The sequence below is a fragment of the Haematobia irritans genome, chromosome 3 (genome assembly GCF_050003625.1).
Source record: "Haematobia irritans isolate KBUSLIRL chromosome 3, ASM5000362v1, whole genome shotgun sequence".
NCBI lineage: Eukaryota > Metazoa > Arthropoda > Insecta > Diptera > Muscidae > Haematobia > Haematobia irritans.
This window is the reverse complement of record NC_134399.1, coordinates 227,351,207-227,378,188: the sequence shown is the minus strand read 5'-3', so window position 1 is coordinate 227,378,188 and position 26,982 is coordinate 227,351,207. Positions and strand designations below refer to the sequence as shown.

Genomic DNA, 26,982 nt, shown 5'->3' with positions numbered 1-26,982 from the left:
AGAACGGCAAGTCAATAGTTCCAATAACATTTTTAGACATAAAATAATTAATTGGTTTCAATTAACAATATTTAAATTTCTTCTAACACCAAAAATTTTTCTGGAAAAAAATATCATTATTTTCTAACAATAAAATAAACTTTATTTGGACAAAGCCCTTTAGAATGCAAGATGATTGGATGGACGATCGTTTCGGAACTGCCATATTCCTTATCAACACCCCCTACTTACAGCGAAACTATCAACCAATTATCAGAGTAAATTCGGATAATTCACTAAAACCAATGTGAATGATACTCGAACCTCCCGAAGAAAGGTTTTTTGATCGTCGTTCTTTAAAAACGTGTTAACGGCAACATAAGTTTCGATTTCAAGTAGACATTGTGCTATGTTTCAAGTAAAAAAGTCTTTAGTACAAAGTTTTGAAAAATGTCTCCTATTTTAAAGACAAGTTGATCTTAGTCAAACGAAATTTTCTTTCACTATAAGGACAAAGCGACCTCATTAAAAAGTCTATCGAATTTTGGATAAGGAAAAAAATACTTTATATCGGACAAATGCGTCTTCTATTCTAATAAAAATTCGCATTCGTAGTTTAAGGATATGAAAACTTTGGCCTCACGAAATATATTTTTTTTTTTTCAGTGTAACAAAATATGCAATTGATTTTATCTATATTTCGTACAAATTAAGAAATTGTCAACCAAGCTAAATGATAATTTAAATCCAAACCAGTTGTCCTCTCTACAGCGCTGTCTGAAAATCCATTACGCATAGCTTAGATCTGCGGCGATAAAATATTTTTTTTACAAATTAATTTGCATACACTACCAGTTGATGTCCAACACCTTTACTTGTATTACTCGTATTTCAAAACCGATATAAATTCCATTAATACAAATGGACTAATTAAGTTCAATTGAAGGAAAAAATGATTTATGTTATATTTACATTGGATAAGTTTTATCCAATATATTCTTTTCAAGGCTTTTGAGATCAATGTTATTTGAAAACATTGACATACACTACAACGATCTCTGGTACGTAGCATGAGGGAATGCCACAAGATACTAATGCCTTGAACATATACATATATATGATCCTGAATTTAATCACAGACATCACCTCACCTTTTATACAAAGCATTATGGGTTCAACCCCAATTTCGATCAAACACCAAAAAGTGTTTCAGCCGTGGACAGTGGTGCCAACTCTGAGGATTTTTTGTCATTTTGACGATTTTTGATGGTAAATTTGGACTGTGACGATTTGACGACGATTTTAAGCAACGTAGTTATGAATTGACGATTTTTGAAAATGTTCAACTCAAGTTTTTAAGACGATTTGACGATTTTTCAAAGTAACTTAGTTATAAGTTAACGACTTTTTATAAATTTTAACGTAAACAAGCATTTTTTAATCCCAATACTATGTAAGATTGTATCTAGGTTTCTGTCAGCCACATTCGACGCCAATATAAAAATAATAAATAAAGTAATCAATATAAATAAAACTAAAATTCGTAATTACTTTGAACTTGAGCTTTACAAGACGTTATTGTGTCCAAAAACTATTTAAAGCTAAATAATTCAGAATTGTATAAACTCAGTTTAGTTAAATTCACTTTATTCATAAAAAATGAAAAAAATTGGAGAAAAACCTGGCAACACTGTTTTGTATTGATGACAATCAAGGCATATTTAGGAAGGTAATTTCAAGCTATCAGGTGATTACAATTTATTCATTTGAGCATAACTTTGCTTAATAGCATAGGCATAGCTAAAGGGGTTTATGGATTTGTCATCTTCCCCTACCAAATTCCATGCAGTATTTCTTCAAACTATGAATTAAATATTCTGCACCCAAAAAAAAGTGACCCCACCGTAAAAGAAAATGTAGGTTTATTTTAGAAAATTGTAACTAAAATAGTTTTCTAATTGCAACATGTTACAAATAAGTTAATACTTTTTGTCAAATTGAAGAAAATTTTTTAAAAACAACAAGTATATACGGCCGCAAGTTCGGCCAGGCCGAATCTTATCTACCCACCACCATGGATTGCGTAGAAACTTCTACGAAATACTATCATCCACAATCGAATTACTTGGGTTGTGGTATCTTAAAACTTCTTAACATCGTTTTCTAAATTGTGATTTTTAGTCCATACATGGTATATATTAGACAAAAAAGTTATGTATAATTAAGTCTACAAATAATTACGAATCGATATGGACTTTTTGTACGTCGAGAGGCAGAATTGAAATATGGTGGTCGCTTATATGGGGGCTACAATTATGAACTTGATATGGACCAATTTTTGTGTGATTGGGGATCGATTTATCTGAGGGCCATATATAACTATAGGCCGATATGGACCTAGTTAGGCATGGTTGTTAACGACCATATACTAGCACAATGTACCAAATTTCAACTCACTCGGATGAAATTTGCTCCTCCAAGAGGTTCCAAAACCAAATCTCGGGATCGGTTTATATGGGGCTATGTACGATTATGGACTGATATGGACCACTTTTGGCATGATTGCATATATACTACCACCGCGTACCAAATTTCAAGCAGATCGGATGAATTTTGCTTCTCCAAAAGGCACCGGAGGTCAAATCTGGGGATCGGTTTATATGGGAGCTATATATAATTATGGACTGATAGGAACCAATTCCTGCATGGTTGGTGGATACCATATACTAACATCACGTAGCAAATTCCAACCGAATGGGAAGAATTTTTCTCTTCCAAGGGGCTCTGGAGGTCAAATCTGGGGATCGGTTTATATGGGGCCTATATATAATTATGGACCGATATCGACCAATTTTTGCATGGGAGTTTGAGGCCATATATTAACACCACGTACCAAATTTCAACTGAATCATATGAATTTTGGTCTTCCAAGAGGTTCCGGAGGTCAAATCTGGTGATCGGTTTATATGGGGGCTATATATAATTATGAACCGATGTGGACCAATTTTTGCATGGTTGTTAGAGACCATATACTAACATCACCTACCAAATTTCAGCCGGATCGGATGAAATTTGCTTCTCTTAGAGGCCTCGCACGCCAAATCGGGGGATCGGTTTATATGGGGGCTATAAATAATTATGGACCGATGTCGACCAATTTTGTATGGTTGTTAGATACCATATACTGACACCATGTACCAAATTTCAGCTGGATCGGATGAAATTTGCTTCTCTTAGGGGCCTCGCAAGCCAAATCGGGGGATCGGTTTATATGGGGGCTATATATAATTATGGACCGATGTGGACCAATTTTTGCATGGTTGTTAGAGACCATATACTAACACCATGTACCAAATTTCAGCCGGATCGGATGAAATTTGCTTCTTTTAGAGCAATCGCAAGCCAAATTTGGGGGTCCGGTTATATGGGGGCTATACGTAAAAGTGGACCGATATGGCCCATTTGCAATACCATCCGACCTACATCAATAATAACTACTTGTGCCAAGTTTCACGTCGATAGCTTGTTTCGTTCGGAAGTTAGGACGGACGGACATGCTCAGATCGACTCAGAATTTCACCACGACCCAGAATATATATACTTTATGGGGTCTTAGAGCAATATTTCGATGTGTTACAAACGGAATGACAAAGTTAATATACCCCCCATCCTATGGTGGTGGGTATAATAATTTTTTTCTGTTGTTTAAGAAAATTTCATATGTTGGAAGAAAAAATTGAATTTAAAAATTGTTAAAATGTCTTTAGCGCTGTACGAAGTTCGAGACAGGTACTATTTTAGTAAAATTTACTAATTTGAGAGACTTATGAACTCAATTTAAGCAAACTTCTGACATTTTAGGTAAATATGAACTATTTTATTATACCATGCGCCACACTGTGGAACAGGGTATTCTAAGTTAGTGCATATGTTTGCAACACCCAGAAGGAGACAAGAGACACATGGTGTCTTTGGCAAAAATGCTCAGGGTGGGCTCCTGAGTCGATATAGCCATGTCCGTCTGTCCGTGAACACATTTTTGTAATCAAAGTCTAGGTCGCAGTTTTAGTCCAATCAGAATAGAACTCTATTGATTTTGGAAGAAATCGGTTCAGATTTAGATATAGCTCCCATACCCAGCAAAAATTAGGTAACCACATCTCATTACAATTGGCATTACCAGGAGTACAGCTGTCATTACACGTTGCATTACATTGCCGTGAGTTATAATGACTAACTTGTACTAACAAAAATAAATACTTCTCGGTAATTTTCGAAGTGTTATTTTCAAATTTTTATGCAGTTGGCTGTTAATGATTTAATAAAATAGAAAAAATGTTGGTACCATTAGGTATAATTATTCACATAATTGAGTTTTTACTTAAAAAATCAAAAAGAATATGTAATGTAACGGTAATTCTGAACATTTTTCCGTTAAGAAATTTTTATCACAAATATGCCTTATAAAAAAGGGACTTAAAATCCATTTTTAGTAGATTTCGAACCTAATGTGAATTGACTATTGGATATATTATAACGTAATTCACGAATCCAAATCCCTTAAACAACCTACATTTATTTCTATTTTAAGTGCGAAATTAATTTGCGTGTAATCTTATTTAGATGATTTATTAAATTTTTTGTTTATTTATACAATATTTGTTTCTATTCAAGTAGTGCTTCTATTAAAGCATTACTCGCCATATTTTGATCCATTGTAATCGGCGATAGACACCAATATTTACGAGATTTGGTTGCCTGAGACAATAAGTGGCTATTTTGCAAATTTTGGTGTATCTACGAATAAGTGATTACACAGAAAAAAATTTCACGAAAATTTTTCCAGTTAAAATCTTAATTGAATTTAAATAAATATTCAATTAAAAATTTAATTGATTTAACAAATTTTTTAATTGAAATAAAAATCAATCACACAAATTAATAGTATCAATTAAATATTTAATTGGATCAATTAATTTTTTAATTGACTGTCAATTAATTTTTTAATTGATACTATCATTTCTGTGATTGAAGACATTTCAATTAAAAAATTAATTGGATCAATTAATTTCGTGATTGAATCAGAAAAAACTTTTTTTGTGTGTACATATTAAGTGATTATATGCTCTAAAAGCACTACTTTTTTCATGGCCGAAAGTATGCCTGGGGAGAAGTACTTTCCTCCTAGGACATGCGTATGTAAATGTAATCCGCAGCGATGCCAATTAATAAGTGGTTATTAATTTTTAAATAGGCTTACATGCAAGATTACCGGGTAATGAGAGTTTTTGCTGGGTATATATCTTTCGCCCGATATGGACTAATACGGTCCCAGAAGCCAGAGTTTTACCCCAATTTGGTTGAAATTTTGCACTAGGAGTACAATTAGTAGTGTCGTCAAGTGTGCCAAATTTTATTGAAATCGGTTCAGATTTAGATATAGCTCCCATATGTAGCTTTCGCCCGATTTACACTCATATGATAACAGAGGCTAATTTTTTGCTCCGATTTAGTTGAAATTTTGCACAGGGAGCAGAATTAGCATTGTAGCTATGCGTGATAAATTTGGTTGAAATCGGTTCAGATTTAGATGTATCTCCATATATAGCTTTCGCCCGATTTACACTCATATGACCACACAGGCCAATTTTTTGCTCCGATTTAGTGGAAATTTTGCACAGGGAGTAGAATTAGCATTGTAGCTATGCGTACCAAATTTGGTTGAAATCGATATCGACAAAAACGGTCAAAATACCAACATTTTCCTTGTAAAATCGCCACTGCTTAGTCGAAAAGTTGTAAAAATGACTCTAATTTCCTAAACTTCTAATACATATATATCGAGCGATAAATCATAAATAAACTTTTGCGAAGTTTCCTTAAAATTGTTTTAGATTTAAATGTTTCCCATATTTTTTTACTAACATTGTGTGCATTAGCCGACTTAAATTTTGAGTCTATAGATTTTGTAGAAGTCTATCAAATTCTGTCCAGATCGAGTGATATTTAAATGTATGTATTTGGGACAAACCTTTATATATAGCCCCCAACACATTTGACGAATGTTATATGGTATCGAAAATTTAGATCTACAAAGTGGTGCAGGGTATTATATAGTCGGCCCCGCCCGACTTTAGACTTTCCTTACTTGTTTTTTAGTAAAATTGTGCACTGTATTTGTATATAACTTTTTTTTTCTTATTTTTAGTTCACGTCATTAAAGCAAAAAATTATTCAAATAAGGAATATTTACTAATATTGTGCAAAATTGTACTAAAATCAACTAATCTTCATGAACTAAAAAAAAGTTCAGTTGACATTAGAGTCCCTTTTTTCTAGGTGTGGTTTCTTCCCATTTACAAGAATTTATTTTTTCCCTTTTTGAGGTATCTTCACAAGGAGCACACATTGTAGCTTTACCCATTACGAAAATATTGCTACCTACGCCAATGTTTAATTGACAATTGTGACAAATAAAAATTCAAAATGAAATTATATTGTACCTACTAAATATGCCTCCATTACAATCTGAGTTACATTGATTCTCCGCTTGGACAAATGGTTAAATTTAAATGTGATTAAAATCGACAACTAAATTTCCAAAAAAAATAATCCTTATGAAATTGTTTTCATACCCTGTAAAAGAACCTAGTTTATAACAAAAAAGAATATACCTTCTTCTTCCTTTTAGCAAAACAGCAAATGGTAAACGATGGTTGTTTGTCTGAAATTCCATTTGGGAGGAAAACATTATTGTTTTGCATGTATGCCTAACCTATTTGTCTTTCTGTTGCAATCGATTAATAATGTAGTCATAATACACCCAGAAAAATGTGTACCCACAATGAAAGAAAATGTAGGTTTATATTAGAAAATTTTAACTAAAATATTTGAGTAATTGCAACATGATACAAATAAGTTAATAATTTTTTTTTTAATTGAAGAAAATTTATTAAAATTAATTATTTTTTCTGATGTTTAATAAAATTTCATATTTTGGAAGAAAAATTGGAATTAAAAATTGTTTAAATGTCTTTAGCGGGCAAAATTTCATTAAAATCCACCCATTTTAGGAAAAAAATTGAACTATTTTCATATCTCACTTTCTCGCATATGCATTGCAAAATCGAACTAAAGTCATCTAATTTTCATGAACTAAAATAAAGTTAAATTGGCTACAAAAAATTTCGTTGTCTTTTTTCTGGGGGAACTTAAATTGCATACAATTGGGTTTTTTTCTACAGGTAGGTCAAAATGGGCTCTAATGGACCATTCCATTTATACGAAATTTAGAATTTGTTAAAATTTACTCGTTTCAGTAAAAAAATCCTATACTGTAAGCAGTTAGGAATAGTTCATTAACTAGAATAAGGCATGGAATTTTACTCATACTATTTTCTTCGCTGGGTATAAGAATTTACTACTGAACAAGATAATTTTATTCACCGATAACAAAGCATTCGTAAAAATAAACAAAAACCGAACTAAAACCAAGTTTCCTCAAAATTAGTAAAATTTCTTATAAAATGATAATTGCGACTTCCTTTATAATAGAAAGTTTTTCATACATACGAACAACACTTGGCATAGAAAAATATTTTAGTTCATTCGTACTAAGAAGTATGCAATCCAATCAAAACTTAAGGAAACACACTTGTTAGAATATAGGAAATTTTCCTATATTTCTATTGTCTACCTGTAATCGATACCTGTCATCGCAATCGATGTGTTTGCGCGTGGGTGTAATCGATATGTTTGCGCGTGGGTTGTTTTTTTAGTTGGAATCGCGTTGTTGTGGTATACGGAAAGATTGTTAAAAAATAATATTGTAAAATAATATAATAAATAACAAATAAAATATATAAAATATTTATTATTTTAAATTAGTGAGAAAAATTTTCGTTTTTTGAAAATAAATCTATCAATGTTCGTGATGGTATATAAAGAAAGAAAACACCAGCAGAATAACAACCCTTTCATTTGTCTTCATTTTGGAATCTTCAATTATCAGGTAATATTCAGTGACGCTAACCTTTTGTAACAAAAATGGTTTATGATTTTTTATATTTGTAGGTATTGAAATTGTAAAAGGAGGACAAAATCGTTAGGCAGCAACTTATTAAAAGTGAAAAGTACAAGAAGAAGAAAAAGTGCGTTTTACAGTTGATAATATCACATGGAAATTGGAAACAGCGGAATAATAAACTAATATTTCAAGGAGATTCGATGCTGTTGATTCTTAATAAATATATTCAATATATTAATAAAACATGTCTTTTATTGAAGATAAAATTGCTTATATAAATAAATAAAATTGTATTTAAAAACGAAGGTAAGCAGTTCTAATGATGAAGTAAAAGTTTTACCACAAATGTGTAAGATTTTTCCAAATGAATGAAAAAATTTCAATAAAATCATTCCATATATGAATTCAAATCAGTTAAATTTTTTCATTCTGTAGTATAGTGGTACATAAATATAGGAAAATGTTAACTAATATATGGAATGCATTATAACTAATTTCTACGAAAATCACATCGTTCAAACAAATAAAAATGTCTTTGGCGCTATACGAAGTTCAACTTTCTTCACAATGAGTTCATTTTAACTTAAAGAAGGGGTCACTTTTTTCTGGGTGAGGGTTCACTTTTTTTCAGTATACTGCAAAGTTTTAACAATACGCGTAGGTATTGCACATTTGAATAGTGAAAAATATTTGTTTAATTCAATTTTATATTTTTTTTGCATTGTAAAAAAATTTGCCATTTCTAAATTTGCATATTTGTACGTCGCAGGCTTAAAACAAAGGTAGCACGTATTTCAAACAAATCATAGCGTAGAGGTCAAAATGACTCTTTAATACTATTCCATATTTTCTATATTATTGAACAAATAATAATAAGAATATCTTCAATAAAGTTTACCAACTAAATATTTTTAAATGGAATTGTTTTGGGAAGAATTGTTAAACAATCTTAATCTAGATCAAATAACATCAGTGTAGACATTTTTGTTAATCATAACCCAATAACGCCAGGCGATTCTGTGTATTGAAACTAAACTTAATTGTTTAGATTGAAAGATAATACAGGTTCCAGTCGGGCGTTCCTAGGTTTATTTTATAAATTTTGGGAAACGAAAATAATAAATCCAAATTAAATTATGGCGTTATTTAACATGCCACGTTGCAGTGCTAAATAACGCCATAATTTAATTTGGATTTATTATTTTCGTTTCCCAAAATTTATAAAATAAACCTAGGAACGCCCGACTGGAACCTGTATTATCTTTCAATCTAAACAATTAAGTTTAGTTTCAATACACAGAATCGCCTGGCGTTATTGGGTTATGATTAACAAAAATGTCTACACTGATGTTATTTGATCTAGATTAAGATTGTTTAACAATTCTTCCCAAAACAATTCCATTTAAAAATATATATGCAACTTCAGATATATTTCTACACCCAAAGAAAAGCGATAGTACTCACTATTTGCTGAAATAGCATACATTGTCTGCAAAAACAATATATTGTATATCGTTAGTTTAATGTGTAAATGTGCTAAGTCAACCTTTTACAAAAAAATGGATCAAGATGCAGATCGACAGATAAATCAAAAATACATAGTTTACCAAAAAAATATTAAATATCTGTTTTTATCTCTATTTGGTAATGATGTGTAAAAGTGCTAAGTCAGCACCTGTTAAAATATTAGCACGTGTATTTTAACAGGTGCTGACTTAGCACTTTTACACATCATTACCAAACAGAGATAAAAATAGATATTTAATATTTTTTTTTTTTGGTAAACTATGTATTTTTGATCTATCTGTCGATCTGCATCTTGATCAAATTGTAGGTTGTGTAGGATTTGCTAAAAAAAATTTAATTGCAATTTTTTGTGTGCCATTTTGTGGAAAGTTTACTGTTTATGGAAACTACATTTACAGTTTTTCGAAAATAGGTTTATTTCACAATTTATTAAGTTTTTTGTCTCTCCTGTAAAATTTCAAAAATTTTACTTAGCACTTTTACACATTATGCTAACGATATATAGAATATGTATTGAACTTACTCAAAAATCTGAATATTCCTCAAATTGAGGCATAACAGCAAACAAAATGTTTGCTGGTTGCATTTATGAGCTTTTATGGATATTAGAGGGCAGTGCTGTTTTTAGCAAACTTTTTTTTTCTGTGGTTTACTATTCAAACATTTCTCCAAATTTTCAAAGAACTATATTTCGTTTTTATACACTCATAGAAAAAAGGTTGTCTGTAGCAAATACTGACTGCTTCTGAAATTGTCTAAGCCCAATACTTTCACAAAGTAACATACACATTGAATGTCTAAACAACTTCAAACATTAAAAATATATTGATGGATGCAATAATATTTGCAAACAAATCAACATTTTTAATATATGACCACACAGTTATCTCGCAATTTACATTTTAGTTAAAACACCTTTTAAATTATTTACACCAAAACATCGATAACAACTGATATCGATGTTTGTCAAAAATTTTTAGCTAATTCTGTAGTAATTGTTTCCTATTTCAGCAGAAAAAAAGGTTTGTTATTTCAATCAACTGATACTTGTTGAAACAACTACATTGACTAATTTCCCTTTTTCAGCAGACAAATACTGATGTTTTACCAAACTTTTTTGCTTTTATGTATTACCATAACTTTTGAGTATAGTAAATTTTCTTTTTCATAAAGAAAAACTTCATAGCAGAAATGAGAAATGTTATTATCCTAATGAAAGTTCTTTTGTTGGCTAAATTTTAATATTTATACCCTGCGCCACACTATAGAACAGGGTTTTATAAGTTAGTGCATATGTTTGCAACACCCAGAAGGAGACGAGATAGACACATGGTGTCTTTGGCAAAAATTCTCAGAGTGGGCTCCTGAGTCGATATAGCCATGTCCGTCTGTCCGTGAACACATTTTTGTAATCAAAGTCTTGGTCGCAGTTTTAGTCCAATCGACTCCAAATTTGGCACAAGTATGTGTTTTGGCTCAGAATAGAACCCTATTGATTTTGGAAGAAATCGATTAAGATTTAGATATAGCTCCCATATATATCTTTCGCCTGATATGGACTAATACGATCCCAGAAGCCAGAGTTTTACCCCAATTTGGTTGAAATTTTGCACTAGGAGTACAATTAGTAGTGTAGTCAAGTGTGCCAAATTTTATTGAAATCGGTTCAGATTTAGATATAGCTCCCATATAAAGGGTGGTTAAAATTTCAAGGGCCGATGTTGATTTTGAATAAGACACAAACTATTTAGAAAATTATTGTAATTTTATTTTATTATGATATATTGGTATTACTCAATTATGTATGGAACAAAATATCGACCGAATGGGTGCCGCGACCTCGGTGGCACACCTTCATCCGATGGTCCAAATTTTCGATGACGCTGAGGCATAATGGAGGTTCTATGCCGTTAATGTGCCGAATTATCTCATCCTTTAGCTCTTGAATTGTTGCTGGCTTATCGACGGTCACCTTTTCTTTCAAATAACCCCAAAGAAAAAAGTCCAACGGTGTCAATTCACCTGATCTTGGCGGCCAATTGACATGGCCATTACGTGAGATAACACGGCCATTGAATTTGTTGCAAAAGAGCTATTGTTTCGTTAGCTGTGTGGCAAGTGTCACCGTCCTGCTGAAACCACATATCGTCCACATCCATATCTTCCAATTCGGGCTATAAAAAGTTCGTTATCATCTCACGATAGCGAACACCATTCACAGTAACTGCCTGACCGGCCTCATTTTGGAAACAATACGGCCCGATGATTTTATATTTATACCCTGCGCAATACTATGGAATAGGGTACACGCAAAGAAAAAAAACGTTTGGAAAACGTGTACCGAAACGTTTTTCTTTTGTTAGAGTTTTTGAATTGCTTCGAAAATTGTAAACTTTTATCACCAAAAAAATTCGTTTGTTACAAAATTTTTATTTCTTCAATAAAAAAAATTATTTTTGAAACAACAACACAGTCCATTTCGTTTATATAAAACACTGTTCTTTTCTGACTTTAGGTCTTTAATAAGACACATTTTACAGTATAAAATTTAATATACTACACCCAGAAAAAAGTGCCTTCGAAACTAAAGGAAAAAATTTTCATCAATATAGTTTATCCATTTTATTTCCATTAAGGTAAATTTTTGTGAAAAATAATAAAATTTACTCGTTTCAGTAAAAAAATCCTAAACTGTAAGCAGTTAGGAATAGTTCATTAACTAGAATAAGGCATGGAATTTTACTCATACTATTTTCTTCGCTGGGTATAAGAATTTACTACTGAAAAAGAAAATTTTATTCACCGATAACAAAGCATTCGTAAAAATAAACAAAAACCGAACTAAAACCAAGTTTCCTCAAAATTAGTAAAATTTCTTATAAAATGATAATTGCGACTTCCTTTATAATAGAAAGTTTTTCATACATACGAACAACACTTGGCATAGAAAAATATTTTAGTTCATTCGTACTAAGAAGTATGCAATCCTTTCAAAACTTAAGGAAACACACTTGTTAGAATATAGGAAATTTTCCTAAATTTCTATTGTCTACCTGTAATCGATACCTGTCATCGTAATCGATGTGTTTGCGCGTGGGTGTAATCGATATATTTGCGCGTCGGTTGTTTTTTTAGTTGGAATCGCGTTGTTTTGGTATACGGAGAGATTGTTAAAAAATAATGTGGTAAAATAATATAATAAATAACAAATAAAATATATAAAATATTTGTTATTTTAAATTAGTGAGAAAAATTTTCGTTTTTTTAAATAAATCTATCAATGTTTGTGATAGTGTATAAAGAAAGAAAACACCAGCAGAATAACAACCCTTTCATTTGTCTTCATTTTGGAATCTTCAATTATCAGGTAATATTCAGTGCCGCTAACCTTTTGCAACAAAAATGTTTTATGATTTTTTATATTTGTAGGTATTGAAATTGTAAAAGGAGGACAAAATCGTTAGGCAGCAACTTATTAAAAGTGAAAAGTACAAGAAGAAGAAAAAGTGCGTTTTACAGTTGACAATATCACACGGAAATTGGAAATAGTGGATTAATAAACTAATATTTCAAAGAGATTCGATGCTGTTGATTCTTAATAAATATATTCAATATATTAATAAAACATGTCTTTTATTGAAGATAAAATTGCTTATAGAAATAAATAAAATTGTAATTAAAAACGAAGATAAGCAGTTCTAATTATGAAGTAAAAGTTTTACCACAAATGTGTAAGATTTGTCGAAATGAATGAAAAAATTTCAATAAAATCATTCCATATATGAATTCAAATTAGTTAAATTTTTTCATTCTGTAGTATAGTGGTATATAAATATAGGAAAATGTTAACTAATATATAGAATGCATTATTCCTAATTTCTACGAAAATCACATCGTTCAAACAAATAAAAATGTCTTTGGCGCTATACGAAGTTCAACTTTCTTCACAATGAGTTCATTTTAACTTAAAGAAGGGGTCACTTTTTTCTGGGTGTACAATGTAATGTTGAACATTTTTTCGGAATCTTCCGAACATATCTGGAATATATGTAAAAAAAACTTTGGTCGAAGCAGGTATCGAACCCACGACCCTTGGCATGCAAGTCGGACGTAGCAACCACTGCTCCACGGTGCCAAACAAAATGTTTGTTTCTGTTAAATAAACTTTGTTTATTCGGTTCGTGGGCGCCGCAAGCTATGTTATATAAATATAACTTATATGGTGACCATAATATATATATTGATGACCATAACAGGTACATAGCTCAGTGGTTAGTGTGTTGGCTTACAAAGTGCATGGTCCGCGGTTCGATTCTCCGTCCAGGCGAAAGGTAAAAAAAATTTATAAAATCGTATAATTTCTTCTACATTGTTGGTATTACAGGAAAAGGTGTTAAGAACTAAAAAAACTCGTGGATGTGAGAAAGATGTGAGGGAAAATGCAATTAGCAAGAAAACATTTTTTTTTGAGTTAGTTTTTATGAAATTGTTTTTACATCCTGGAAAAGAATAAACGTTTATCACAAAAAGTATATACTTTTCTTCCAAATACACTTCCTTACAGCGAAAAGCAAATGAGAAACGAACTTTGTTTGTCTAAAATTTCGTTTGGGAGGAAAGAATTATTTTTTTGCGTGTATTATAAGTTAGTGCATATGCTTGCAACACCCAGAAGGAAACGAGATAGACACATGGTGTATTTGGCAAAAATGCGCAGGGTGGATTCCTGAGTCGATATAGCCATGTCCGTCTGTCCGTGAACTCATTTGTGTAATCAAAGTCTAGGCCGTAGTTTTAGTCCAATCGACAAACTTGGCACATGTATGTGTTTTGGCTCAGAATAGAATCCTATTGATTTTGGAAGAAATCGATTCAGTTTAGATATAGCTCCGATATATAGATTTCGCCCGATTTACACTCATATAACCACAGAGGCCAATTTTTTGCTCCGATTTAGTTGAAATTTTGCACAGGGAGTAGAATTAACATTGTAGCTATGCGTTGCAAATTTGGTTGAAATCGGTTCAGATTTAGATATAGCTCCCATATATATGTTTTTCTGATTTCGACAAAAATGGTCAAAATACCAAAATTTTCCTTGTAAAATCGCCACTGCTTAGTCGAAAAGTTGTAAAAATGACTCTAATTTTCCTAAACGATAAATCATAAATAAACTTTTGCCAAGTTTCCTTAAAATTGCTTCATATTTAAATGTTTCCCATATTTTTTTACTAACAAATTTTGAGTCTATAGATTTTGTAGAAGTCTATCAAATTCTGTCCAGATCGAGTGATATGTAAATGTATGTATTTGAGACAAACCTTTATATATAGCCCCCAACACATTTGACGGATGTGATATGGTATCGAAAATTTAGATCTACAAAGTGGTGCAGGGTATATTATATTCGGCCCCGCCCGACTTTAGACTTTCCTTACTTGTTTTTTTTTTTCTGTGTGTGATGATAGTTGCAACCTAAAAATGTAGAAATAAATATAAATTATACTGAACTGTAGACTATTGGGTCATCTCAGCGTATCCACTACTGCGGACATGGATGGTTAAAGGAACATTAAGGTTGAAACACCTAATATTTTTTATAAGTCTCTGATTCCAGTTTTAAACTATATAGAAACAATATTCACGTATCCCCTTCAAATTTTATTGCGTAATTGGTTTTGTTCATTGCTCTGTTTGCTGTTAAAACATCCCCGCCATTTAGGTATAATGCCAAAAAGAGTGATCAGTCTCTCTCTCTCCCTTTAAATTTGGATTTAACATTCCGATTTGCTTATTAAAAACAAAAAGCATAAAGGTAAACACCATGGTCTTCTCAATACTCAAACGTATTTTTTGGTAACAATCATTTGAACTCTCCAAATCGCACGTCAAATGCATGGCTCTGACACAGTAATAGACTTCGTTATGACAACACCGATGTTGAATTCATTTCTCAAAACTCGCGCACAATGGACATTGTCGATAATGAGTGGGTATAGTAGATAGAAACTTGTATTAAACATCAAACTCTAACACGGCAAGGCCCAGTCTGAGTTCCAAATACGTACACGTAAGATGCCATCGGATAAGAGTGACCGTGGCACGCGATGCTGCTTTTGCGCAATCAAAATGCATTTGCTGCTTTCGGTGATTTTGGTCATTCTCTTCAATGATTTAACATCGGAGGCTCGTACTTCACCCCAGTTGAAGGTTAAACTTCCGCATGGTGGTATATTGGTCGGACGTCACTTGTTGACGCACAAAGGTCGTCATATGCGTGCTTTCATGCGTGTACCCTATGCCGAACCGCCTTTGGGAAAATTACGTTTTAAGGTGCGCTAATAAGAAATGGTTTTTATTTTTATCTGAAGTGGATGTGAATGCAAAGGAAATATTTTTACCGCTCACAAAAGTGTTTATTTTAACCAATTTATTTGTTGAATATACTTGGATTTTATTATCCTGCAGTTAGTTTAAAATTTAAAAAAAATACAAGTTCAAGTGAAAAGTATATAATTAATTGTCAATGACCAAAAATGGTTCTTACCTAAAAGTCTTTCGAAACTGAATGAAACTAATAAAATATTACATTAAAAAATAAAATTCAAAAAATCTAAAAACATAATCACTACACTTTAAAAAATTGAGTTAAAACATTATTGTGATGCAAACATATTTGAACCAAAAAAAAAAAAAATAATATTTGTTATAAAGAAATTACTCTTCTGTGATATTTTGGATATACCCGTTAAAGGCTAACGTTTTTTTAAGTAAAGCAAATTGACTTTAGTACTATATAAGAAAAAACATTCGTGTTCCGACCGTGTAACTGGGACAAGTATACCACCATATTTTAAGCCAATTATTTTTTCAACATAAAAAGAGTTTTAAATAATTCATGTATAGAAGTGTTGTCCTAGGGTCATAGTGATTGAAATGGGGAAACTTTTGTTTAATCGTTGAGACCAATCTTTGGATTTCTTAACCTTACGTTTTTTAAAGAAAATATCGTTCACTGTGGAGTGTTTGTTATAATTGGAATTTTTAAACTGGCATTTATCTGTTCGTGGATGGACATCATGATTAAAATAATCCTAGTAGTACATTCCCAGTGAAAAAATTTTTACGTGATATTAAACATTACACAAGTATCAGCAAAATATTAAGGACACATTTCTTTAAAATAATGATTTTTTTTTAATAAAATTTATAAACTTTGTTTTAATTTTTATACCCTGCGCCTCACTGTGGAACAGGGTATTATAAGTTAGTGCATATGTTTGCAACACCCAGAAGGAGACGAGATAGGCACATGGTGTCTTTGGCAAAAATGCTCAGGGTGGGCTCTTGAGTCGATATAGCGATGTCCGTCTGTCCGTCTGTCCGTAAACACATTTTTGTAATCAAAGTCTAGGTCGCAGTTTTATTCCAATCGACTTCAAATTTCGCACAAATATGTGTTTTGGCTCAGAATAGAACCCTATTGATTTTGGAAGAAATCGATTAAGATTTAGATATAGCTCTCATATATATATATATATATATATATATATATATATATATATATATATATATATATATATATATATATATATATATATATATATATATATATATATATATATATATATATATATATATATATATATATTTCGCCCGATATGGACTTATATGGCCCCAGAAGCCAGATTTTTACCCTAATTTGCTTAAAATTTTGCACAAGAAGAACTATAGAAGAAGTACTATAGTCAAGTGTGCCAAATTTTATTGAAATCGGTTCAGATTTAGATATAGCTCCCATATATAGCTTTCGCCCGATTTACACTCATATGACCACAGAGGTCAATTTTTTGCTCCGATTTAGTTGAAATTTTGCACAGGGAGTAGAATTAGCATTGTGGCTATGCGTGCCAAATTTGGTTGAAATCGGTTCAGATTTAGATATATCTCCCATATATAGCTTTCGCCCGATTTACACTCATATGGCCATAGAGGCCAATTTTTAACTCCGATTTAGTTGAAATTTTGCACAGGGAGTAGAATTAGCATTGTTGCTATGTGTGCCAAATTTGGTTGAAATCGGTTCAGATTTAGATATAGATCCCATATATAGCTTTCGCACGATTTACACTTATATGACCACAGAGGCCAATTTTTAACTCCGATTTAGTTGAAATTTTGCACAGGGAGTAGAATTAGCATTGTTGCTATGCGTGCCAAATTTGGTTGAAATCGGTTCAGATTTAGATATAGCTCCCATATATATGTTTTTCTGATTTCGACAAAAATGGTCAAAATACCAACATTTTCCTTGTAAAATCGTCACTGCTTAGTCGAAAAGTTGTAAAAATGACTCTAATTTTCATAAACTTCTAATACATATATATCGAGAGATAAATCATAAATAAACTCTTGCGAAGATTCCTTGAAATTGCTTCAGATTTAAATGTTTCCCATAGTTTTTTACTAAAATTGTGTTCCACCCTAGTGCATTAGCCAACTTAAATTTTGTGTCTATAGATTTTGTAAAAGTCTATCAAATTCTGTCCAGATCGAGCGTTATTTAAATGTATGTATTTGGGACAAACCTTCATATATAGCCCCCAACACATTTGACGGAAGTGATATGGTATCGAAAATTTAGATCTACAAAGTGGTGCAGGGTATAATATAGTCGGCCCCGCCCGACTTTAGACTTTCCTTACTTGTATATTTTAATTTAGGGCACAAATTTTGGAAATTTGCATCCCTCCTCTTTGATCTAAGGCACATTCTCCTTAAAGTAAAGAAACACATTTGTATGCAAAGAAATCGTCCTAAAATTAACTGAAATATTGAATCTGTAGATTAAAAATAAAAACGCTTCAAATATAGGCTAAGACTTATTATGAGGATTTATTTATTTATTAAAGAATATAAAACCATAAAACTCCTCCCTCCTCTAAGGTCGTATGTCTACGAACTAAGACAAATTTTCCTTAAAGTAAAGTAACACATTTTTGATTTAAAGAAATTGTCCTTAAAATTAGCTGAAATATTGAATCTTTGGATTTAAGATAAAAACGCTTCAAATATAGGCTAAGACTTATTTTGAGGATTTAGCATATTTAGTTTAAAGTTTATTTGGCATCCAGAAAACTTTTTTTACTTTGAAGTATCCGTTATAATTTGGATTTTTAAGCAGGTATTTTTTGTACGTGAATAGCTTTATTAATATACCACGAATCAATACCAAAATCCTTATGAGAAGGTCAAAATCTTTGGATGCAAGTAAACTTGTTTTGAGTGTACGGAACGAAATTTCACCTTTCACATAAAATATTTTCTTTAAGAACACATAAACTCGAATTTATGACAAGCGATGCAATTATTATCTCTACAATTTTTTATTTGCTACCAAAGAAAATTCTTTCCGTCAAAAGAAAACTGTACTTGTGTAAAATTTCGTTCCTGAGAAAAGAAAACTCTTCTATCTGTGTAGCTACCAAGAATAATAGATTAGTACCGATGTATCAGGCTCACTTAGACTATTCAGTCCATTGTGATACCACAGTGGTGAACTTCTCTCATATCACTGAGTGCTGCCCGATTTCATGTTAAGCTCAATGACAAGGGACCTCCTTTTTATAGCCGATTCCGAACGGCGTTCCACATTGCAGTGAAACCACTTAGAGAAGCTTTGAAACATTACTGAGGTGAGATAATCCACCGCTGAAAAACTTTTCGGTGTTCGGTCGAAGCAGGAATCGTCGTGAGTTGTGTATGCAAGCCGGGCATGCTAACCATTGCACCACGGTGGATCAAGAATATTGGTCCGGGGCCAGTTTATATATTTGCTGATCTACTGGAAATTACTTCCTCAGTCGATCCATCCCTAGCTGTCTACTTATTCAAACTTCCATAAATGTTGGTATATACTCGAAAACTTTTTCTGGGGAACGAAGTTTTAGACCAACGATGTTTTATTTTGTTGTTATAGATGAATATTTCAGGCAAAACATAATTCGTTGAGAACAAAATAACACATAGGAGGGCGATTTTATAATACAGATCAAATAGAATTATGCAAATCATTCCCCAAAGAATAAAGACTCTGTTATCGGAACGACAATTTTTCATATTCATCATCCGTCTGTAGAACTTCCTGCCATCGAATTTGCAAACATTTACACCCATAGAAAAGAAAACTTTCATCCTGAATGAAATTTTAAACAAACGAAATTCACCTTTGCTATAATAATAACTTCGTTTGTCCAAAATTTCGTTCCTTTGAAAGAAAAATCTTCTTTCAATGTGGCAATTCAAAATAAAATTAAATAAAAATATAAAATTTTTGTTATGTTGTCACAAAAACATAAATAAATAATATCACGTTTATTACACAGGAAAAAAATAGTGTTTTATAGGAAGAATGAACCACCTAGTGCGAAACTTGAACTAAATTCTACTCCACATTTTGAGATTTCCGCAAAATGTTATTAAATCCAGAACAATTTGAAACTTGGAAATAGAGGTGTGCGCGTGACACGAAATTCTAGTGTCATACGTGATTCACAAGTGAATCCAAAGCAACTCTTGTGAACGTGCGTGAATGGGACTGAAATAAATATATCGTGCGTGAGCGTGGTTGAGAAAAAAAAAATCGGTTCGTGAATGTGCGCGAATAAAATTTCTGCTGAATTAACATTTTGCTTAGTGAATGTGAGTGAAATTTCAGTCACACGCACACCTCTACTTGGACACTTTTTAACTGCAATTCACAAAATTACACCCTCTCATAGAAGAAAATATGAAGTAAAAGAACAAAATTATTGGCGCCAAATCATGATCATTTTAACAATACAGTAGTTCCTACTATTTTTGGGAATCGCACAAAAAAGTTTTCTTTTGCGTTAGTTCATATTGAACTTATGTGTACGGTTATTGAATTGTATACCCACGTTTAGTTCATAAAATGTTTGAGACAATTAACAAAAGCAAACTTTCATTGGGCTATGGAAAATTTCGGAAAAATAATAAAATTTAACTACAAATATTTTTTAAAATTGCAATAGTACAAGTAGGGAATATTTACTTGCAATGCAAAATATCTATATCTGTCAAAACCTTAGAATAAATAAAATATATAATTTTAATTTATAAATTGTAATTTTAAATACCCACCTCAATATTTGTATATTTCTTATATTAAAATTTCCAGCCACCTGTCCCATACAGAGCATGGAGTGGAGAAAAACATGTCATAGAAGATTCACCAAAATGTACACAGCGGGATCCCTTTAGACGTGATATGGAAATGGAAGGCAGTGAAGACTGTTTGTATCTAAATGTATATACACCAGAGGTACGATTCAACTTAATAAGAATAATAATTTTTTGTATAATATTTATGAAATTTTTGTTTATTTATTAACAAGGTTCCTGCAACTAGTGACCCACTGCCTGTCATGGTATGGTTCCATGGTGGTGGTTGGGAATGTGGATCTGGTATTAGCAGCTTCTATGGTCCTGACTTTTTATTAAATCACGATATTGTTTTGGTATCCGCCAATTTCCGTTTGGGTCCTTTGGGCTTCTTGAGTACTGAAACGATAGATTGTCCAGGAAATTTTGGATTGAAGGATCAATTGGAGGTTTTGAAATGGATACAAGCCAACATAGCATCATTTGGTGGAAATCCAAAGAGTGTTACAATATTCGGAGAGAGTGCTGGAGGTGCCAGTGTCACCTATCACATGTTGTCTGAGAAGTCAAAGGGCCTTTTTCACAAAGGTATCGCCCAATCGGGTACATATTTCAATCCTTGGGCTCAGCCAGCCCATAAAGGCGTTCCGGCACAAAGAGCTAAGAAAATGGCAAAAATTGTAGGGTGTCCCAGTGATGGTAACTGGTCAAAAATGCTTGAATGCCTACGAGACAAACCAGCTAACGATATTGTGGCCACAATTTATGATCTTTTTGTAAGTGAAACAAAACACGTTCTATAAGCATCTTAAAATAATGGTACATTTTTATTTAGGAATGGGACTTTGATCCCATGATACCGTTTCCACCTGTTGTAGAACCTGACCACCCTGAAGCTTTCTTAACTGTATTACCACGTTCATCTTCCCAGCCCCATGGTTTGTCAATGCCTTTAATGATTGGAGCCACATCAGAGGAAGGTCTATTAAAAACAGCAGCCCTATTGAATATACCAGAGGTTCTCAACGATTTCAAAGTCAAATTCGATCATGTCTTGCCTATTGTCCTTAACTATGACCATTTGAGTAGAACCGAACAGCAACAGATAACAGAAAAACTAAAGTCATTTTATCTCACAAATGGTCACGACTATGACAAATATAATCATCAGAACATAACAGATGTAAGTATGCCATTGTATTCATGAGTCATTAAAGTTAATCCTAAAGAGAGATATAAATCCGTATATGAATATTCCTTTCAATGCCACCTATATGTGAAACATGAGTTTTATAGGAATACAAAAAACTCTTTGCGATATTGACATAAATTGGGAAAAGCATTAAGATGACCAGTGCCTCCAATATATTGGGAATTGCAAACACATTTGGAAATATTCGTTTTTACCATCTTGGTGTTTCACAAAATATCAAAATGACTTTTCTAACAATAGTGTTGGAAAACTACATTTTTCGTACATTTTCCCATCACAGTTGGCGTCACTTACTCGTAAGTGTCTATGGTAGCGATGGGGATAAAATCGAACTTTGAAATGCTGGCAGGGTATCAGAGTACCATTAACCCTTTGACTGCCAATGTACACTTAGGAGGATATTCAAAAACGACTCCAAACTCAATTTCCCCATTTAGTTACGATTTATTTCTCTATAAAATAGACGCTTTAATCTAAATCAGCTATAAATATTTTCCATATTGGCGAGCACTAAAATGCATTTTTATAAACTTCTTTAACAATAAACAAAAAATACAAAATTTTGAGACCATTTTTCTACTGTATGTCTTTAGTAAATGAGAATTCATACAAAAACTATAGCAAACATCTTTGGGGTTCTTTTGTCTATTTTTTATCCCATTTCGATATATACACTCAGAAAAAAGTGAACCCTATATTTCACTAAAGCCGATTTAATTCTCCTTTAGTTCATGGAATTATTACGTTTTAAGAAAGGTTTCCATGACTTTAATATTTTTTTGCGTACGTTAGTTAAATTAACTAAAACTGAGGAAATAATTAAACACAAATGAAGCATACAGATAACTAAATTCGTGTCTTCCACAAAATAATTCAGAATTTCTTAAAATTTTTAAATATTACCAATAATGCGCACATCTTGAACTTCATATGGCACTAAAGACATTCTTGCAATTTTGAACTCCAATTTTTTCCTTCAAACTACAAAAATTTCTTTAACAAGTGAAAAAAATTAATTATGTCAAATAAATTTTCTTGAATTTGTCGAACAATATTTACTTATTTTCGTTACGTGTGGTCTCTACTAATTATATAAACATCGGTCCATAAATTTATAGTCCCCATATAAACCATCCAGTTTCAGCAATAGTAGATTATGTTGGCAAGTAATGACCGCGTTACTTCTTCCTTATACATTGTTCTACTATTTTAGTCGACTTTTACAAATTCCTTCTACCAGATTTCTTTTCTTTTCTTAATAGTATTTCCGGTATTTTGATTTATTTCATATTTTTATAATTATTTGATACCCAAAAATTCGTATTACTTGTATAAAACTTTTATTTTTCGGACATAATTTAGAAATTTTCCCCTTTGTTTGTGATAAAGCTTATTTCAGATGGCTGGTTCGTAGCTGGAATCGATGAATATATTAGACTGCGTATGAACAATTACAAGGAGCACGACAAAAAGGTGGGACCCACATATGTCTATCTATTCCAACATAAAGGTGCTGCTAGTTTCTCGGAATTGTTTAAAGGAGGACGAGAAGACTTTTATGGTAAAGGATTATAACATAAATCTATTTTTCGGTAATCAATGTGTTTTATTATTACACTCTATATATAGGAGCCTGTCATGCTGAGGAATTGCAATATTTATTTCCCATAGCAAAGGAACTGTTTGTGAGTGCATCACCAACTGCTAACGATTTAAAGTTAAGGGAAATAATGCTGGCTTTGTGGGTTAACTTTTCCAAAACTGGGTAAGGTTTGATTTGAGGGAACTTCAAATGGAGGTTTAATTTCTCTTTTGTCTTTGAATATAGTAATCCAACTCCAGACAGTGAGGAATTGCCCATATGGGAACCCAGTACGAAGTATCCTGTATCAAATTTTGCTTTAATGGGCATTAAGAGTGAAAAAGATGAAAAACTGCTAACATTCAGTAGTCAATTATATCAACAAAGAGTGGATTTTTGGAATTCCATTAAACCCCATGTGCCAGCAAAGGAATTTCAATTAAAGGATGAACTATGATTCCCCTTTCTAAATGAATAAGGAGTGTATCATGTTTTATGACAATTTAATAAGCAAAACAAAACGTTGTTTATTATTGTATTATCATTACTTTATTTTTCATTTTTACTTGTATTCTTGACTTTTTGTTTCTTTTTTTTTTTCAATTAGCAATTGTACCTATTATCTATAAAGTTCTGTTGTTCTCTTTGTATTTAATGTTTTGCAATTATACGTTTACATCATTTAAATTTATTCTATTATATTATAGTGATTTTGAAATAAAATTTTGTTTGTTTTTTTTTCAGAATTGTTATTAAATTGAATAGAATTATTTAATGAATTGAATTGGTTTTGTTTCTTGTATAGTTCATTCAGCTTAGTATTTAGTTTTCGATTTAAAATGTCAACAATTAAGGTATATATAGAGTACATAAATAATTTAAAATAGAAATAAAACAAATTTAAATAAATAACAAAAATACATTGCTAAAGAAATGTTAAGGGAACATATTGAGAGGAAATGATTTGTCATTTGAATGGGAGAGGGAAATATCAAGAAGAGGGAAATCGCTACACGCAAAGAAAAAAAACGTTTGGAAAACGTGTACCGAAAACGTTTTTCTTTTGTTAGAGTTTTTTGAATTGCTTCGAAAATTTTAAACTTTTATCACCAAAAAAATTCGTTTGTTACAAAGTTTTTATTTTTCAATAAAAAAAGTTATTTTTGAAACAACAACAGAGTCCATTTCGTTTATATCAAACACTCTTCTTTTCTGACTTTTGGTCTTTAATAAAACACATTTTACAGTTCAAAATTTAATATAATACAATGTAATGTTGAACATTTTTTTCGGAATCTTCCGAACATATGTAGAATGTATGTAAAAAAAAAAAAAAAAAAAAAAAAAACTTTGGTCGGAGCAGGGATCGAACCCACGACCCTTGGCATGAGAGTCAGACGTAGCAACCACTGCTCCACGGTGCCAAACTAAATGTTTGTTTCTGTTAAATAAACTTTGTTTATTCGGTTCGTGGGCGCCGCAAGCTATGCTATATAAATATAACTTATATGGATATTTATCTCTTGATGACCATAACAGGTACTTAGCTCAGTGGTTAGTGTGTTGGCTTACAAAGTGCATGGTCCGCGGTTCGATTCTCCGTCCAGGCGAAAGGTAAAAAAATTTTAAAAATTTATAAAATCGTATAATTTCTTCTACATTGTTTGTATTACAGAAAAAGGTGCTAAGAACTAAAAATCTTCGTGGAAGTGAGAAAGATGTGAGGGAAAATGCAATTAGCCAGAAAAAATTTTTTTTTTTGAGTTAGTCTTTATGAAATTGTTTTTACATCCTGGAAAAGAATAAACGTTTATCACAAAAAGTATATACTTTTCTTCCAAATACACTTCCTTACAGCGAAAAGCAAATGAGAAACGAACTTTGTTTGTCTAAAATTTCGTTTGGGAGGAAAGAATTATTTTTTTGCGTGTAGAGAAAATTGCATAAGTATATACAATAAACGTAATAAGCATTTGCATTGAAACTAACCTTTTGTCAAATTTCGTGGTAGAATGTGAAAATCGAAGTAGATAAAAACCTCACTACTGTGTTTACCATGAAACAATTAAAATTATGTAGAGGCATACAAATGTTGAATTGTTTACTATTATCCACATAAACATATTGATAGAAGTTTTTACATTTTACTTCACTTCACTGTCAATAACATCGATTTCTAGATTATTATTATTATTTTTTTCTTTTTTGACATTGTTTTTTTTTTTTATTCAAACTGATACTTTCGGCTTTTTACAGTTCACTTACGGACGGCGATAAAGTTCATGTACAAATAAATTTAATAAATATTTCTGAGAAAATCTATTTTTTCCTACTAATCCAATTGTTATTTAAAATTAGCAAATCGTTATAAATTACATTATAAAATCCAAACACTGTAAATAATTCTTTGACTAGTCGAAATTGTTTAATATAACTCGAGTTTAGAAATGTCCTTTGTAGCTCGAGTATATAAAGACGTTAGAAAATATGTTGCCATTCAATTCATTTAATATTCACATGAAAAATTTGCATGACATTAGATTCCTAATTTAATAAATTTTATATTTAACATAGCGTTTAAATCACAACTTTCCGGCAATTCATACTTATTACTTTCACTGTATGTACTTTGTTGGTTTATGTGTATTATCTCTGTGTGTGTACGAGTGTCTACGACTGTGTAAATAAATACAAAATAAATAAAAACACAAAAAACAATAATCTTTTTAACATTTGAAATGTGAAACAATATAATTTCTAAGTAAATAAATTACAAATTAAATAAATAAAATCATATAAATTAAGTAAAATAAAGCATCTCTTGTGGGTGTTGTTTTATTTGGCTGTGTGTGAGTTTTGATGGGAAGTGTTACTGGTGTGACGGCGTCTGTCATATGGAGGAATATACGCGGCATATCTCTTGTCTATTTGTAGTAGTTTAGTAGTAGTAGTAGTAGATAGTAGTACATTTATTTTATTTATATATGTATATTTATATTAAATATAAAAGTGTGATTTTGTTGTTTTCGGTTTATTTTTTTAATTACATACATATTAGATTTATTTTAATCTACATGAAAAACAAAATAATCAATAAATAATAATGATCAGAAAATTCTATACGGTATTGGTGTTGATGACAGATCCAATAATAAGGGGGAAAACGGGAAGGGGGATATATTGCCTGCTTTGCCAATAATATCAAATGACAAGACATGACAATAACTGGTAATAAATATTAAGTTAAAAATATAAACAAACAAAAAAATAAACTAAAACAACAAAACATTCATATATCAAACAATTCTTTCGTTTTTAATTTTCCCAATATCATTAACATCATTCTTATCGAAAGATTAGCATCATAGAGTAAGGAGGCATTTGGGGAAGGAGGAGTCAATTGATTGAATTGGTTGCTTGAGAAAACGTTTTGCATGAAAGTTAAACGTATAAAATTACTCTCAAAAATAT

At 31.5% G+C, this 26,982-nt stretch overlaps 2 protein-coding genes and 1 long non-coding RNA gene across 3 annotated transcripts in view; 2 read left to right on the top strand and 1 right to left on the bottom strand.

Moving 5' to 3' along the window:
• Window positions 1-7,565: 7,565 nt before the first annotated feature.
• LOC142231719 (uncharacterized) lies at window positions 7,566-8,310 on the top strand. The gene is made up of 2 exons (XR_012720882.1): window positions 7,566-7,990; window positions 8,053-8,310. It is a non-coding gene; the product is annotated as an uncharacterized LOC142231719 (long non-coding RNA).
• Window positions 8,311-15,460: 7,150 nt separating this feature from the next.
• LOC142228000 (venom carboxylesterase-6) lies at window positions 15,461-24,290 on the top strand. The gene is made up of 7 exons (XM_075298270.1): window positions 15,461-15,865; window positions 20,733-20,876; window positions 20,950-21,492; window positions 21,552-21,899; window positions 23,319-23,490; window positions 23,559-23,694; window positions 23,758-24,290. The coding sequence occupies exons 1-7, from the start codon at window positions 15,608-15,610 to the stop codon at window positions 23,966-23,968; spliced, it is 1,812 nt and encodes a 603-aa protein (XP_075154385.1). The 5' UTR covers window positions 15,461-15,607; the 3' UTR covers window positions 23,969-24,290.
• A 2,236-nt stretch (window positions 24,291-26,526) lies between these two features.
• LOC142227998 (ubiquitin carboxyl-terminal hydrolase Usp2-like) overlaps window positions 26,527-26,982 on the bottom strand; it is a gene marked incomplete in the record, with an annotated part of 13,036 nt that continues 12,580 nt past the window's right edge. Inside the window, 1 exon segment of the mRNA XM_075298269.1 lies at window positions 26,527-26,982.

What these genes read in the sequence shown, in the direction of transcription:
- LOC142228000 (XM_075298270.1), top strand. Translation starts at nt 15,608, where the DNA reads ATGCCATCGGATAAGAGTGACCGTGGCACGCGATGCTGCTTTTGCGCA. An exon ending in AGGACGAGAAGACTTTTATG is followed by an intron (nt 23,491 to 23,558) that starts GTAAAGGATTAT and finishes CTCTATATATAG; the next exon opens with GAGCCTGTCATGCTGAGGAA. An exon ending in GTTAACTTTTCCAAAACTGG is followed by an intron (nt 23,695 to 23,757) that starts GTAAGGTTTGAT and finishes CTTTGAATATAG; the next exon opens with TAATCCAACTCCAGACAGTG.